Below are 12052 nucleotides of genomic sequence, written 5' to 3' on the forward strand. Positions count from 1 at the left end.
TGTAGAAACTATTATTTTGCAGCTATTCACAACCAAGAGGTCAAAACATTTATATTTTATTCATTTTTATTTAGAACTACAGTGCTTCTCCAGCCCAACGAGCCACACCACCCAGCAACTCATCTATTTAACCCTAGACCAGTAGTTCCCAAAGTGGGTGATTATCAACTGCCTCCACCCCTGCTGTGAAAAAGATAAAGGGGACAGTGGGGAGGGGTGCTCAGTAGCAAGAGGGAACTGAAGGATTACAGGCTTAATTTAAGAAATGAATTACTTATTATAAGCATTTGATCCTCAGTGCCTTGTAATTAAGATTACAATGATCAATAATCACCTTATCTTTTGCTAGCCCGCCCTTCACACAAAGTGAATTGAGGTGGTGGGGCCTGGGCCCAAGAGTGTATCGAAGCAATAGGGCCTGGGTCTGAGAGCAAGGAATGACCCGCTGTTTGGCCAATTTAAGTGCCAGGCCAGACTGTAAAGGTCAGGGTTTCAGGCTAGAAGGAAGGGATGGGCTGGTGTTCAGCACGCTGCTTATAACCATATAACAATCACAGCACGGAAACAGGCCATTCCGGCCCTCCTAGTCCGTGCCGAACTCTTAATCTCACCTAGTCCCACCTACCCGCACTCAGCCCATAACCCTCCACTCCTTTCCTGTCCATATACCTATCCAATTTTACCTTAAATGACACAACTGAACTGGCCTCTACTACTTCTACAGGAAGCTCATTCCACACAGCTATCACTCTCTGAGTAAAGAAATACCCCCTCGTGTTTCCCTTAAACTTTTGCCCCCAACTCTCAAATCATGTCCTCTCGTTTGAATCTCCCCTACTCTCAATGGAAACAGCCTATTCACGTCAACTCTATCTATCCCTCTCAAAATTTTAAATACCTCGATCAAATCCCCCCTCAACCTTCTACGCTCCAATAAATAGAGACCTAACTTGTTCAACCTTTCTCTGTAACTTAAGTGCTGAAACCCAGGTAACATCCTAGTAAATCGTCTCTGCACTCTCTCTAATTTATTGATATCTTTCCTATAATTCGGTGACCAGAACTGTACACAATATTCCAAATTTGGCCTTACCAATGCCTTGTACAATTTTAACATTACATCCCAACTTCTGTACTCAATGCTCTGATTTATAAAGGCCAGCGTTCCAAAAGCCTTCTTCACCACCCTATCTACATGAGACTCCACCTTCAGGGAACTATGCACTGTTATTCCTAGATCTCTCTGTTCCACTGCATTCCTCAATGCCCTACCATTTACCCTGTATGTTCTATTTGGATTATTCCTGCCAAAATGTAGAACCTCACACTTCTCAGCATTAAACTCCATCTGCCAACGTTCAGCCCATTCTTCTAACTGGCATAAATCTCCCTGCAAGCTTTGAAAACCCACCTCATTATCCACAACACTTCCTACCTTAGTATCATCGGCATACTTACTAATGCAATTTACCACCCCATCATCCAGATCATTTATGTATATTACAAACAACATTGGGCCCAAAACAGATCCCTGAGGCACCCCGCTAGTCACCGGCCTCCATCCCGATAAACAATTATCCACCACTACTCTCTGGCATCTCCCATCTAGCCACTGTTGAATCCATTTTATTACTCCAGCATTAATACCTAATGACTGAACCTTCTTAACTAACCTTCCATGTGGAACTTTATGAAGTTTACTCATCTCTGCGCTGAATTGAGGCTTTGGCCTGCAACAAACGGGCTCCTCGATTGGCTGTGACTGACTTTGTGGCTGTGAAATCACTTCCATGAACTTTGATTCTGAATGTTGTTTGCTTATTTTTACTGTTTGCGCGATTTGTTGTCTTTTCCGCACATTGGGAATTTGTCAGTCTTCTTTTTCAGTGGGTTCTATTGGGTTTCCTTGATTTGTGGCTGCCTGAAAGGAGATGAATCTCAAGGTTGTATACAGTATACATACCTTGATAATAAATGTACTTTAAACTTTGAAGTGCATTATAGTTGCTGAAAAGCAATGTGACACTTCTTTATCTGGCATATCATGAGAAAACTGCACTGAAGAAATTGTGTTTCCGGGCCTGGCCTGCACATTATTGCTGCTCACTACTGTAGTGCAGGGTTAGCTAGTATAGTTCCCATGCTCACACAGTGAAGCAATTCCTGGGAATTAGGGTATGGTGCTCAATGGGATAAAGTTCAGAATCTGCCCTTTCAAATTGTCTTGACCGCATTTTTCTAACCCAGGGCCCAACCAAGGTATTGCTGCCCCACTTTATGTACCTTCAGTCAGTCAGGTTTTGCCTGAAATATGAGGAGACCATACCTTCCCCCTTATTGATGGCAGCACCTGAGCAACAGGTTCAGCAACAGGTGATTGACCGTGGTCGTTAATCCATAACGAAAATGGCAGAGCAGACCAAATGAAAAAGAAGTACCGAAATATAGTGTGGAGGATATGAAATATGGATTTATACCAGTGCCAAGCAACCAACAACAGTCAATAGGTCTGTTGTGTGAAGAAGTTGTTTTCAAATGAAGCAGTGAAACCATCTACATTCCTTGAACATTATAAGAGAAAGCACTCTTATAAAGCAAACAGACTTATTTTCAGTCACTCTGTGAAAACTTTCAAAAATAGAAAGCACTTCAATACATGTTTGCCAGCATTTTGCAACAAAACAGTGATGTTTCATACAACATTTCATTGCTTATTGCTAATTCTGGAAATCCCCATACAATTGGAGAAGAGCTGGTTCTGTCAGCCGTAAGAGAGGCTCTGAGTACTGTTTTGGATAAGTCACCAGACCAAATAATTAAAGTAAATCCACTCAGCGATAATTCTATTCAAAGACAAATAGCTGAAATGTCTAAGGATGTGGAAGACACATTGCGCAACATGTTTAGGACAACAGAATTTTCTCTGAAGTCAGATGGATCGACATTGCCAGTCAACAAATCTTAGCTTCAAAAAAGATAAAAATATGGTTTAAGAGTTGTTATTTGCAAGGGGCCTAGAAACAGAAACAAAGGAGGAGTTAATATTTAACATCTAGCAGGAGTATTCCACAAAATTTTCAACCTCTCACTGCTACGGGCAGAAGTTTCCACTTGCTTCAAAAAGGCAACAATTATACCAGTGCCTAAGAAGAATAATGTGGGCTGCCTTAATGACTATCGCCCAGTAGCACTCACATTGACAGTGATGAAATGCTTTGAGAGGCTCTCCACATGGCTTTAGACCACCTGGACAACACAAACACCTACGTCAGGGTTCTGTTCATCGACTGTAGCTCAGCATTTAATAACATTATTCCCACAATCCTGATCGAGAATTCACAGTACAATTAACAGACAACATCTTGTTGCAAAAAGCCTATGTGATTAGCTACACAAATCATTAAATACTGTTAACAGAGCGGTAAATAAAATCCAAGTCCATTGCACTCAATTCTCGACCATGTTGAGAGTTTTGTGTTGAGTTTGAATACTGGCAGTTGCACACAGAAGTCAAAAGGCCCTCAAAGGAAACTGCCTGAGACACTTTTATGTGCTTTTGGAAACTGAAAAAATTCTTTGAAGATTAGAATGCTTCATTCAGTAATCAAAGTCAAATCAGTCATATCCACATTTCTGTCCAAGTTAACCCTAATTAAGTGCAACATTATTTGTCGCAAAAAAAAATCCCTAACCTATTCAATCTTTCTTTCTTTCTCAGGTCCTCCAGATTCTTGTAAATTTTCTCTGTACTCTTTCAACCTTATTTACACCTTTCTTGTAGGTAGGTGACCAAAACTGCACACAATACTGCAAATCAGGCCCCACTAACATCTTATACAGCTTCAACATCACACCTTATCTCCTCAATATCTTGATTTATTAAGGCCAATGTGCAAGAAGCTTTCTTTATGACCTTATCTACCTGTGACGGCACTTTCAAAGGATTATGGACCTGTGTTTCCAGATCCCTTTGTTCAATGCCCTACTGCTCACTGTGTAAGACCTACCCTGGTTGGTCCTAACAAAATGCAATACCTCGCACTTGTCTGCATTAAATTCCATCTGCCATTTCTCAGCACATTTTTTCAGCTGATCCAGATCCTTCTGCAAGCCACAATAGTGTTCCTCACTGTCTACTACACCCCCAATCTTGGTGTCATCTGCAAATTTGCTGATCCAGTTAACCACATGATCATACAAATTGGTGATATAGATGACAAACAACAACGGAACCACCACAGATCCCTGCGGCACACCACTAGTCACAGGCCTCCAGTCAGAGAGGCAATCATCCACTACCACTCTCTGGCTTCTCCCACAAAGCCAATGTCTGATCCAATTTACTACTTTCTCTGAATACCGAGGGACTGAACGTTCTTGACCAACCGCCCATGTGGGATCCTGTCAAATGCCTTGCTAGTCCATGTAGACAACATCCACTGCCTTGAATTCATCCACTTCAGAATCAGAATCAGAATCAGGTTTATTATCACCGGCATGTGACAAGAAATTTGATAACTTAGCAGCAGCAGTTCAATGTTTAATGTACATAATCCAGCAGAGAGGGAAAAAATATAATAATAAATAAACAAGTAAATCAATCACGTATATTGAAAAGATTTTTTTTTAAATGTGCAAAAACAGAATTACTGTATATTTAAAAAGTGTCCAAAGCTTCAATGTCCATTTAGGAATCGGATGGCAGAGGGGAAGAAGCTGTTCCTGAATCACTGAGTGTGTGCCTTCAGGCTCCTATATCTCCTACCTGATGGTAACAGTGAGAAAAGGGCCTGCCCTGGGTGCTGGAGGTCCTTAATAATGGACGCTGCCTTTCTGAGACCCCGCTCCCTCAAGATGCCCTGGGTACTTTGTAGGCTAGTGCTCAAGAAGGAGCCGACTGAATTTACAACCTTCTGTAGCTTCTTTCGGTCCTGTGCAGTAGCCCCTCCATACCAGACAGCGATGCAGCCTGTCAGAATCCTCTCCATGGTACATTTATAGAGGTTTTTGAGTGTATTTTTTGACATTCTAAATCTCTTAAAACTCCTAATAAAGTATACCCACTGTCTTGCTTTCTTTATAACTACATCGATATGTTGGGACCAGGTTAGATCCTCGGAGATCTTGACACCCAGGAACTTGAAGCTACTCACTCTCTCCACTTCTGATCCCTCTGTGAGGATTGGTATGTGCTCCTTCGTCTTACCCTTCCTGAAGTCCACAATCAGCTCTTTCGTCTTACTGATGTTGAGTGCCAGGTTGTTACCGTGGCATCATTTCACTAGTTGGCATATCTCACTCATGTACGTCCTCTCGTCACCACCTGAGATTGCCTGGTAACTTCCTCAAAAAACTCTTTAACCTTGGTTAGACATGACCTATCACATATGAAGCTATGCTGACTATTCAAATACTTATAAATCCAGTCTATTAGAATACCTTCCAATAACTTTCCCACAACTGGTATCAGACTCACTAGCCTATAAATTCCTGGTTTAAGTTTAAACCCTTTCTTAGGCAGTAGAACAGCACTGGCTATCCTCCAATCCTCTGGTATCTCTCCTGTCAGTAAGGATGATTTAAATATCTCTGCTAGGCTTCCAGCAATTTCTGCACTTGCCTCCCATAGGGTCTGAGGAAACAACTTGTCTGGTCCTGGGGATTTATCCACCCTGATTTGCCTCAAGACAGCAAACGTCTCCTCCTCAGTAATCTGTCTTGTGTCGATGTTCTCTTGATCCAAATTCCAGATTGGGTAATAAATCCATCCTGAACACTGGTAATGAGGAATTAACAGGAAGGATGGAGGAAGAACGGATGCCACTGCAAAATGGCTTTGAGCTGAAGCAGAGATTCAAAAAATCATATCAAAACTTTTGGTTGCAGAAAGAAATCTCTGAATGCTATCCTGTACTGTGGAAAAATGTCAAGATGTACCTTATTGCCTTTTCAAAGTCATAACTAGTGAAGCGCGGTTTCCATGCAGTGGTCCAACTTCTTTCAGAGCAACAAAATAGACTGCAAATTACTGAACATGGGGAACTGAGACTCCTTCTGAGTGACACTCAGCCTGATGTTGAGAGGCTGATATCACTTCACCAAGCCCATCCGTCTCATTGAAAGGTGAAAATACAATGAAATTGTGAATAGTTGGACTACAAAGGTACACTCTTAAATTGTAGATGAAAATTGTCTTTACTTCAATTAAATAAAGAAACAATTTTATTTGTAGCTTTTAATAGATTTGAATCATCTTCGCAATTACCCGTCACTGCTTTGAATTAGCAGTTCCTATTTTCTTTTACTGTGCATCGTTAATCAAAATTCTTCACAGTTTTTATGTAACAGATGGAAAGGGAGAGAGAGATGCTGGGGATGTGGTCTGGGAGCCAAACAGATGGTAACCCAAAAAGATCTGGGAACTACTGCCCTAGACCACAGGACAATTTACAATAACCGATTGACCTCCTAATCGGTACATCTTTGGAATGTGAAAGGAAACCGGACATCCCAGACGAAACTTACGTGCTCATGGGGAGGACATACAAAATTTTTATACAGCATTGGAATTGAACTCCGATTCCCCAAGCAGTAGTAGTGTTGCATTAACAGCTACTGTACCATGGTGCTAAATGATGTTTATATTCACAGAGTGTAAGAGTTAGAGTTTTGGCCTTCAATTTCTATAGTACTCGCACATACAGTGTAAAACAGCATCTCAAAATGCTTCGCATGCTGCTGCACCCTTTTTGAGGCTGGAGGGCTGAGCTGGAGCACTGGTACACATATAAAGCAAATGTTAGAAAAAATTCTGAAGGCAAGTCTGGAGCTGGTAAGTGTGAATCCTAAGGGTGTGGCATTGTAGAATGGGTTTTGATCCAGCAGGTAGAAGAAACTGGTACAAGAGGTTATCACCAATAGCCAGATAGAGGATTGATGAAAGAGAAGTTGGGTTATACAGAGGACAAAAGGTGAATAGGAGATTTTTGGCTCAAAGAGATTTTAAAAACTGTGGAGTTTGGCCTTGAAGGCTTTTGAAGTAGAAGAGAATAAGTTTGTTAACGATTCTTCAGGAAACAAGGGTGCAGTCGAATTGATTAAGAAAAAATCACGAGGATGCAGTAAAGGTTAGGGGTGAAACCTTTTGGATTCCTTATTAGTTTACAATGGCAGAAACATCAAAATCAAATAAAAGTACACTGGAAAAGGGCAGAAAAAGACGTTAGTGACATGAATTAAGGTCTCAGTAATGAGGAGGTGGGCAAGATTTTGAGTGTGAATGATAGCAAACATTGAGAGAGATTGAACTTCATGGCAGAAGCTAACTCTAGGTTGAACATTATGAATTCTGTGTTCAGTCTGAGTCGTTTGGTCAAGGAGAAAAATGATGCTAAAACCAAAGGTGTAGAATTATTTATAGAAACCGAAGGAGCTAGTTCTGCTTTTGCTTATTGTGAGTTTTGCTGCATCCATCTCAAATGCTGGAAATGGTGGCAAGACACAGGGGGTTAATAGAAAAAAGTGGTCTGATAGAGCTGGGTGACAGTAAATATGTTAAATCATATACTAGCTAAGAAGAGAGCTTTGCCGAGTACCTACACTCCATCCGCCAGAAAAAACGGGATTTCCCAGTGGCCACCCATTTTAATACTTCCCATTCCCATTCTGACATGTCTGTCCATGGCCTCCTCCACTGCCACAATGAGGCCACACTCAGGTTGGAGGAGCAACACCTTATGTTCTGTCTGGGTAGCCTCCAAGCTGATGGCATGAACATTGACTTCTTGAACTTATGATAATGGCCACCACCCCTGACCCCCCTTCACCATTCCCCATCCCCTTTTTCCCCTCTCCTCCCCTTTTCTTTCTTCCATGGCCTTCTCTCCTCTCCCATCAGACTCCCCATTCTCCAGCCCTGGATCTCTTTCACCAGTCAACTTACCAGCTCTTTACTTCACCCCTCCCCCTCCCGGTTTCACCTATCACCTTGTGTTTCTTCCTCCCCTCTCCCCTCCTCCTAACACGGACTCCTCATCTTTTTTTTCTCCAGTCCTGAGGAAGGGCCTCAGCCCAAAACATGGACTGTACTCCTTTCCATAGATGCAGCCTGGCCTGCTGAGTTCCTCCAGCACTTTGTGTGTGTTGCTTGGATTTCCAGCATCTGCAGAATTTCTCTTGTTAGTGTAATTTGTCCTTTGGCATAAAATGTTGATGCCTGAGAATGGAACATATACAGACAATGAAGGAGAAACCATTTCAGAATGATATAATGTTCACAGTGGAACAATGCCATGGAAGTGGACAAGCGAGAGAGGAAAACCGCAGAAGAGAAGCTGGTGGACAATGGGTGAATGAGAGGGCCCTCTTGTGACAGAATGCTTGAGTACTACCACACCTGAAACATCGAGGAATGGTGGAAAACAGTATATCAGGTACCTCACTGATTTTGAAGCAAAAAAAGCAGATCTTAATCATCCCTTTATGAAAGAATTAAATTAAAGTTGGACTTACATACAATACCATAGGTTCCTTCACCAATACGATTCAGCTTCACAAATTCCTTCACGCTTCTGCCTCTACCCAGCTGCAAAGTTAAAATACAAACATGCCATTTCAACACAGAAGGAAAGTTGTGAATGAAACTCCTATTTTCAAAAAAAAATTGTTTGAATGCAACTTGGATCTCTGATGTAATGGTATTGATTCATAATTTGAAACCCTTCCTGACAGCCGACCTTTGAAGGGTTACAGCCAGATCTGCGCATGACAGCATGGTTTCCTCCAACAATTCTGTACAGGGGGAGAAAGGTACAACAAAAACTGATGACAGGGTAGCTTTCAAGATGCACTAACTAGAAAAGCTGCTAGTGTCAAAGATACATGCCTACTCAATACATTATTTATTTTACTTAATTAATTCACACAGCAGATTATCAGCAGGTTAATTTTCAACGTATGAATTTTTAATTCATTGAAAACAAACTTCTTTCTGTCAGCTATCTGATTAACTGTATTAGTTATATCAATGAAAGTACACAGGACCATTCTCATTGTTCGCAAGGGATAGGACACAGTGTCCTGCAGGTAAATCTTGGACTATTGGTAATGACAATGAGGCTGTAATCAAACACCCTCTCCAAAAGGGTAACAACTGTGTAAGTTTGCATCTGTATGTTCCTGATCCTAGTGTTCCCAATCCCGGCCGTATTCCCTAGTCCCAATCCTAGCTCTGGCCACACATCAACAATTTATATTACATCAAAAAAACAAAAACAATCCATCTGACAGACAACAGAATTCACCAGATATAATAGGAAAGGGCTGTGGAAAAACACATTGATTTTGCAAAGCTTTAAGACATACACATATATGGGTAAATAGCCCCACTGCCTTGTCAGCTCCATCTTGGGCACTAGCCTACAAAGTACCCAGGACATCTTCAAGGAGCGGTGTCTCAGAAAGGCAGCGTCCATTATTAAGGACCTCCAGCACCCAGGGCAGGCCCTTTTCTCACTGTTACCATCAGGCAGAAGGTACAGAAGATTCAGGAACAGCTTCTTCCCCTCTGTCATCCGGTTCCTAAATGGACACTGAACCCTTGGACACTACCACACTTTTTAATATATAGTATTTTTGTTTTTGCATGATCTTTAATCTATTCAATATACATGTACTGTATAAAGTATACTAAGATTTTCTTATTTATTATTAATATAATTTTTCTCCTATATTATGTATTGCATTGAAACTGCTACTAAGTTCAAAAATTTCTCGTCACATGCCAGTGATAATAAACCGGACCAGAATCTGATTCAACCCGAAACATTGACAATTCATATCGTCTACAGACACAGAACGTGTGTTACTGATAAGACACAGCTAATACCCAAAATACATTTTTAAAAATATTTGTTGGAAATCTAAAACTCGAAATACTGGAAATGCAGATCAGATTGCGTCAACATGTAATATCCAACTCTATTAGCCTATGAATTGCCAGCGCTGCTGAAAGAATTCAAAGGGTGGGAAACAAAAACGGAACAAAAACTGAGAATGCTCAAAATAACTGCAGGTCCGCATCCGTGAAGCGACAGATAACACTTAAGGCAAATGAGATTTCTCTACTGGATCAGTTAATTTTGCATTATGGCCAGATCAAATATATTTTTTAAAAATCAGGGCAAATTTTTTTAATGTTTTTTTTCTGCCAAGAGCAATTCTGGTGGTCTTTGACCTGAAAGTTTAGTTAGATAGATCTTTATGGTAATCGAGTGGCTTCATGGTCACCATTGTTGCGGGTAGCTATATAACTGAGGTATAAATTCCCCAGTAAATGAGTGAGATTTAAACCCTGGTGTCTGGGTTGCAGACTTCCGGAGTCTCTGTGATTGGCAGTTATGTGACAGCACTCATCCACGTGACTGCCAAGGGCCAATCATTGATGCACAAACAGGAAAGCTTTGCTTCCATCGCACGTCCCCTCCGGAGCCCGTGAATGACTCCACGCGTTTCCTTACTGTCGGTGTTACCTTGTCCTCCGGCGGCACCGTGAAGCTGCCCTCGTACTTCAGGGACTTGAGTCGGATGGGCTCCGGCTCGTCGTTGGCGTCGCCCATGATCTCGGAGCAGCTCCGAAGGAACCAGCCACGGTTGGCCAAGCGGCGGCTCTACCGGGGTTTGCGCTGTGATGGCCAACCAGCGCTTGTTGGAGTTACTGGTCCGGGTTGTTGATTTATCTTCAAAAGTAAACGTTATTCACAATAAAAATGTACAACACAAGAGTATGCTGAAATGCTGGTACGATCGATATATACAATCCGCCAATTGATTTACACCCCTCCTCAGTGCACCAATTGAAATTGGCTTTTTATTGTCACTTTTACCGAGGTAGAGTGAAAAGTTAGTTTTGCGTACTATTCATACAGTTCATATCTGTTCAGTGCCTTGAAGTGTACAGGGTTAAACAGAAACAGATTGCAGAGTAAATTAACAGCTAAACTAGAGTTGTAGCAGGATGGGAACCAGAGTGCTAGAACAGTTAGGGGAGAGGTTATGATATAGCTAAGACCTCAAGAGTTAGGAATCAAAAGGTTGAGCGTGGTGCGACCAGTGTCTTGAGCTCCGTATACTCTATTTCAATGCAAGAGGTGTCGTAAGAAAGGCAGGTACGCTCAGGGCAAGGATAAACACCTGGAATTATGATATTGTAGCCATTAGTGAGACTTGGTTGCTGGAGAGGCAAGACTGGCAGCCCAGTATTCCGGGGTTCCGTTGACACATGTCAAAACGGGAGGGATTAAAGGAGGACGGGTGGACATGGAAAATGTCACGGCAGTGCTCAGTCAGGATAGGCTGGAGAACTCGTCTGGTGAGGCGTTATGGACGCAACTGAGAAATAATGGGGCTATGTTACAGACCATACAACAATCCGAAGGATTTAGAGGAACAAGTATGTGGAGAGATGGCCGACTGTTGGAAGAAACATCAAGTTGTTATCAAAACCACGAGAAAATCTGGAGAGGCTGGAAATCCAAACCAACACACGCAAAATGCTGGAGGGTTGTTGTTACGGTAGGTGATCTTAACTTCACACATATTGACTGGGATTCCCATATTGTGAAAGGACTAGATGGGATAGAGTTTGTCAAACGTGTTTAGGAAAGTTCCTTAATCAGTGCATAGAAGTCCCAAAGAGACACCTGCTGTTAGGGAATGAGACGGGCAGTTGACAGAAGTCTGGTATAGCGGAGCACTTTGCCTCTAGCGGTCACAATGTCATTAGTTTCAAAGTAAATAATCCAAACGATGGGTCTGGTCCACAAGGCAAGGATAAAGGCCAATTTTGATGGTATCGGAAAGGATATGGCGAAGTGTGAATTGGGACAGGCTGTTTTCCGGTGCGGGAGGTGTAAGTGGGAGGTCATCAAAAGTGAAATTTTGAGAGTACAAAGTTTATATCTACTTGTCAGAATAAAAGGTAAAATAGCGGGTGTAGGGTTTTCAAGGTATTTGGAAGCCCTGGTTAAGAAGAAAAAGGAGGTGCATTGCAGGT

General features: G+C 41.9%; 1 protein-coding gene across 2 annotated transcripts in view; it reads right to left on the reverse strand.

The window, feature by feature from the left end:
• Positions 1-10733, reverse strand: part of cdk10 (cyclin dependent kinase 10) — a 28433-nt gene extending 17700 nt beyond the window's left edge. The window contains exons 1-2 of one of the 2 annotated variants that reach the window (XR_012101931.1): positions 10530-10733; positions 8512-8584 (exon numbers count right to left, since the gene is read on the reverse strand). Coding sequence is in view for 1 of the 2 variants with exons in the window: in XM_073070299.1 (XP_072926400.1) it covers positions 8512-8584; positions 10530-10616 (160 nt within the window). In the remaining variant the exon portion in view is untranslated. The remainder of the gene's footprint in view (positions 1-8511; positions 8585-10529) is intronic. The other variant, XM_073070299.1, reaches the window with a different exon arrangement.
• Between the last annotated feature and the right edge of the window lie 1319 nt (positions 10734-12052).

Source organism: Hemitrygon akajei, chromosome 17 (assembly GCF_048418815.1).
Source record: "Hemitrygon akajei chromosome 17, sHemAka1.3, whole genome shotgun sequence".
Lineage (NCBI taxonomy): Eukaryota > Metazoa > Chordata > Chondrichthyes > Myliobatiformes > Dasyatidae > Hemitrygon > Hemitrygon akajei.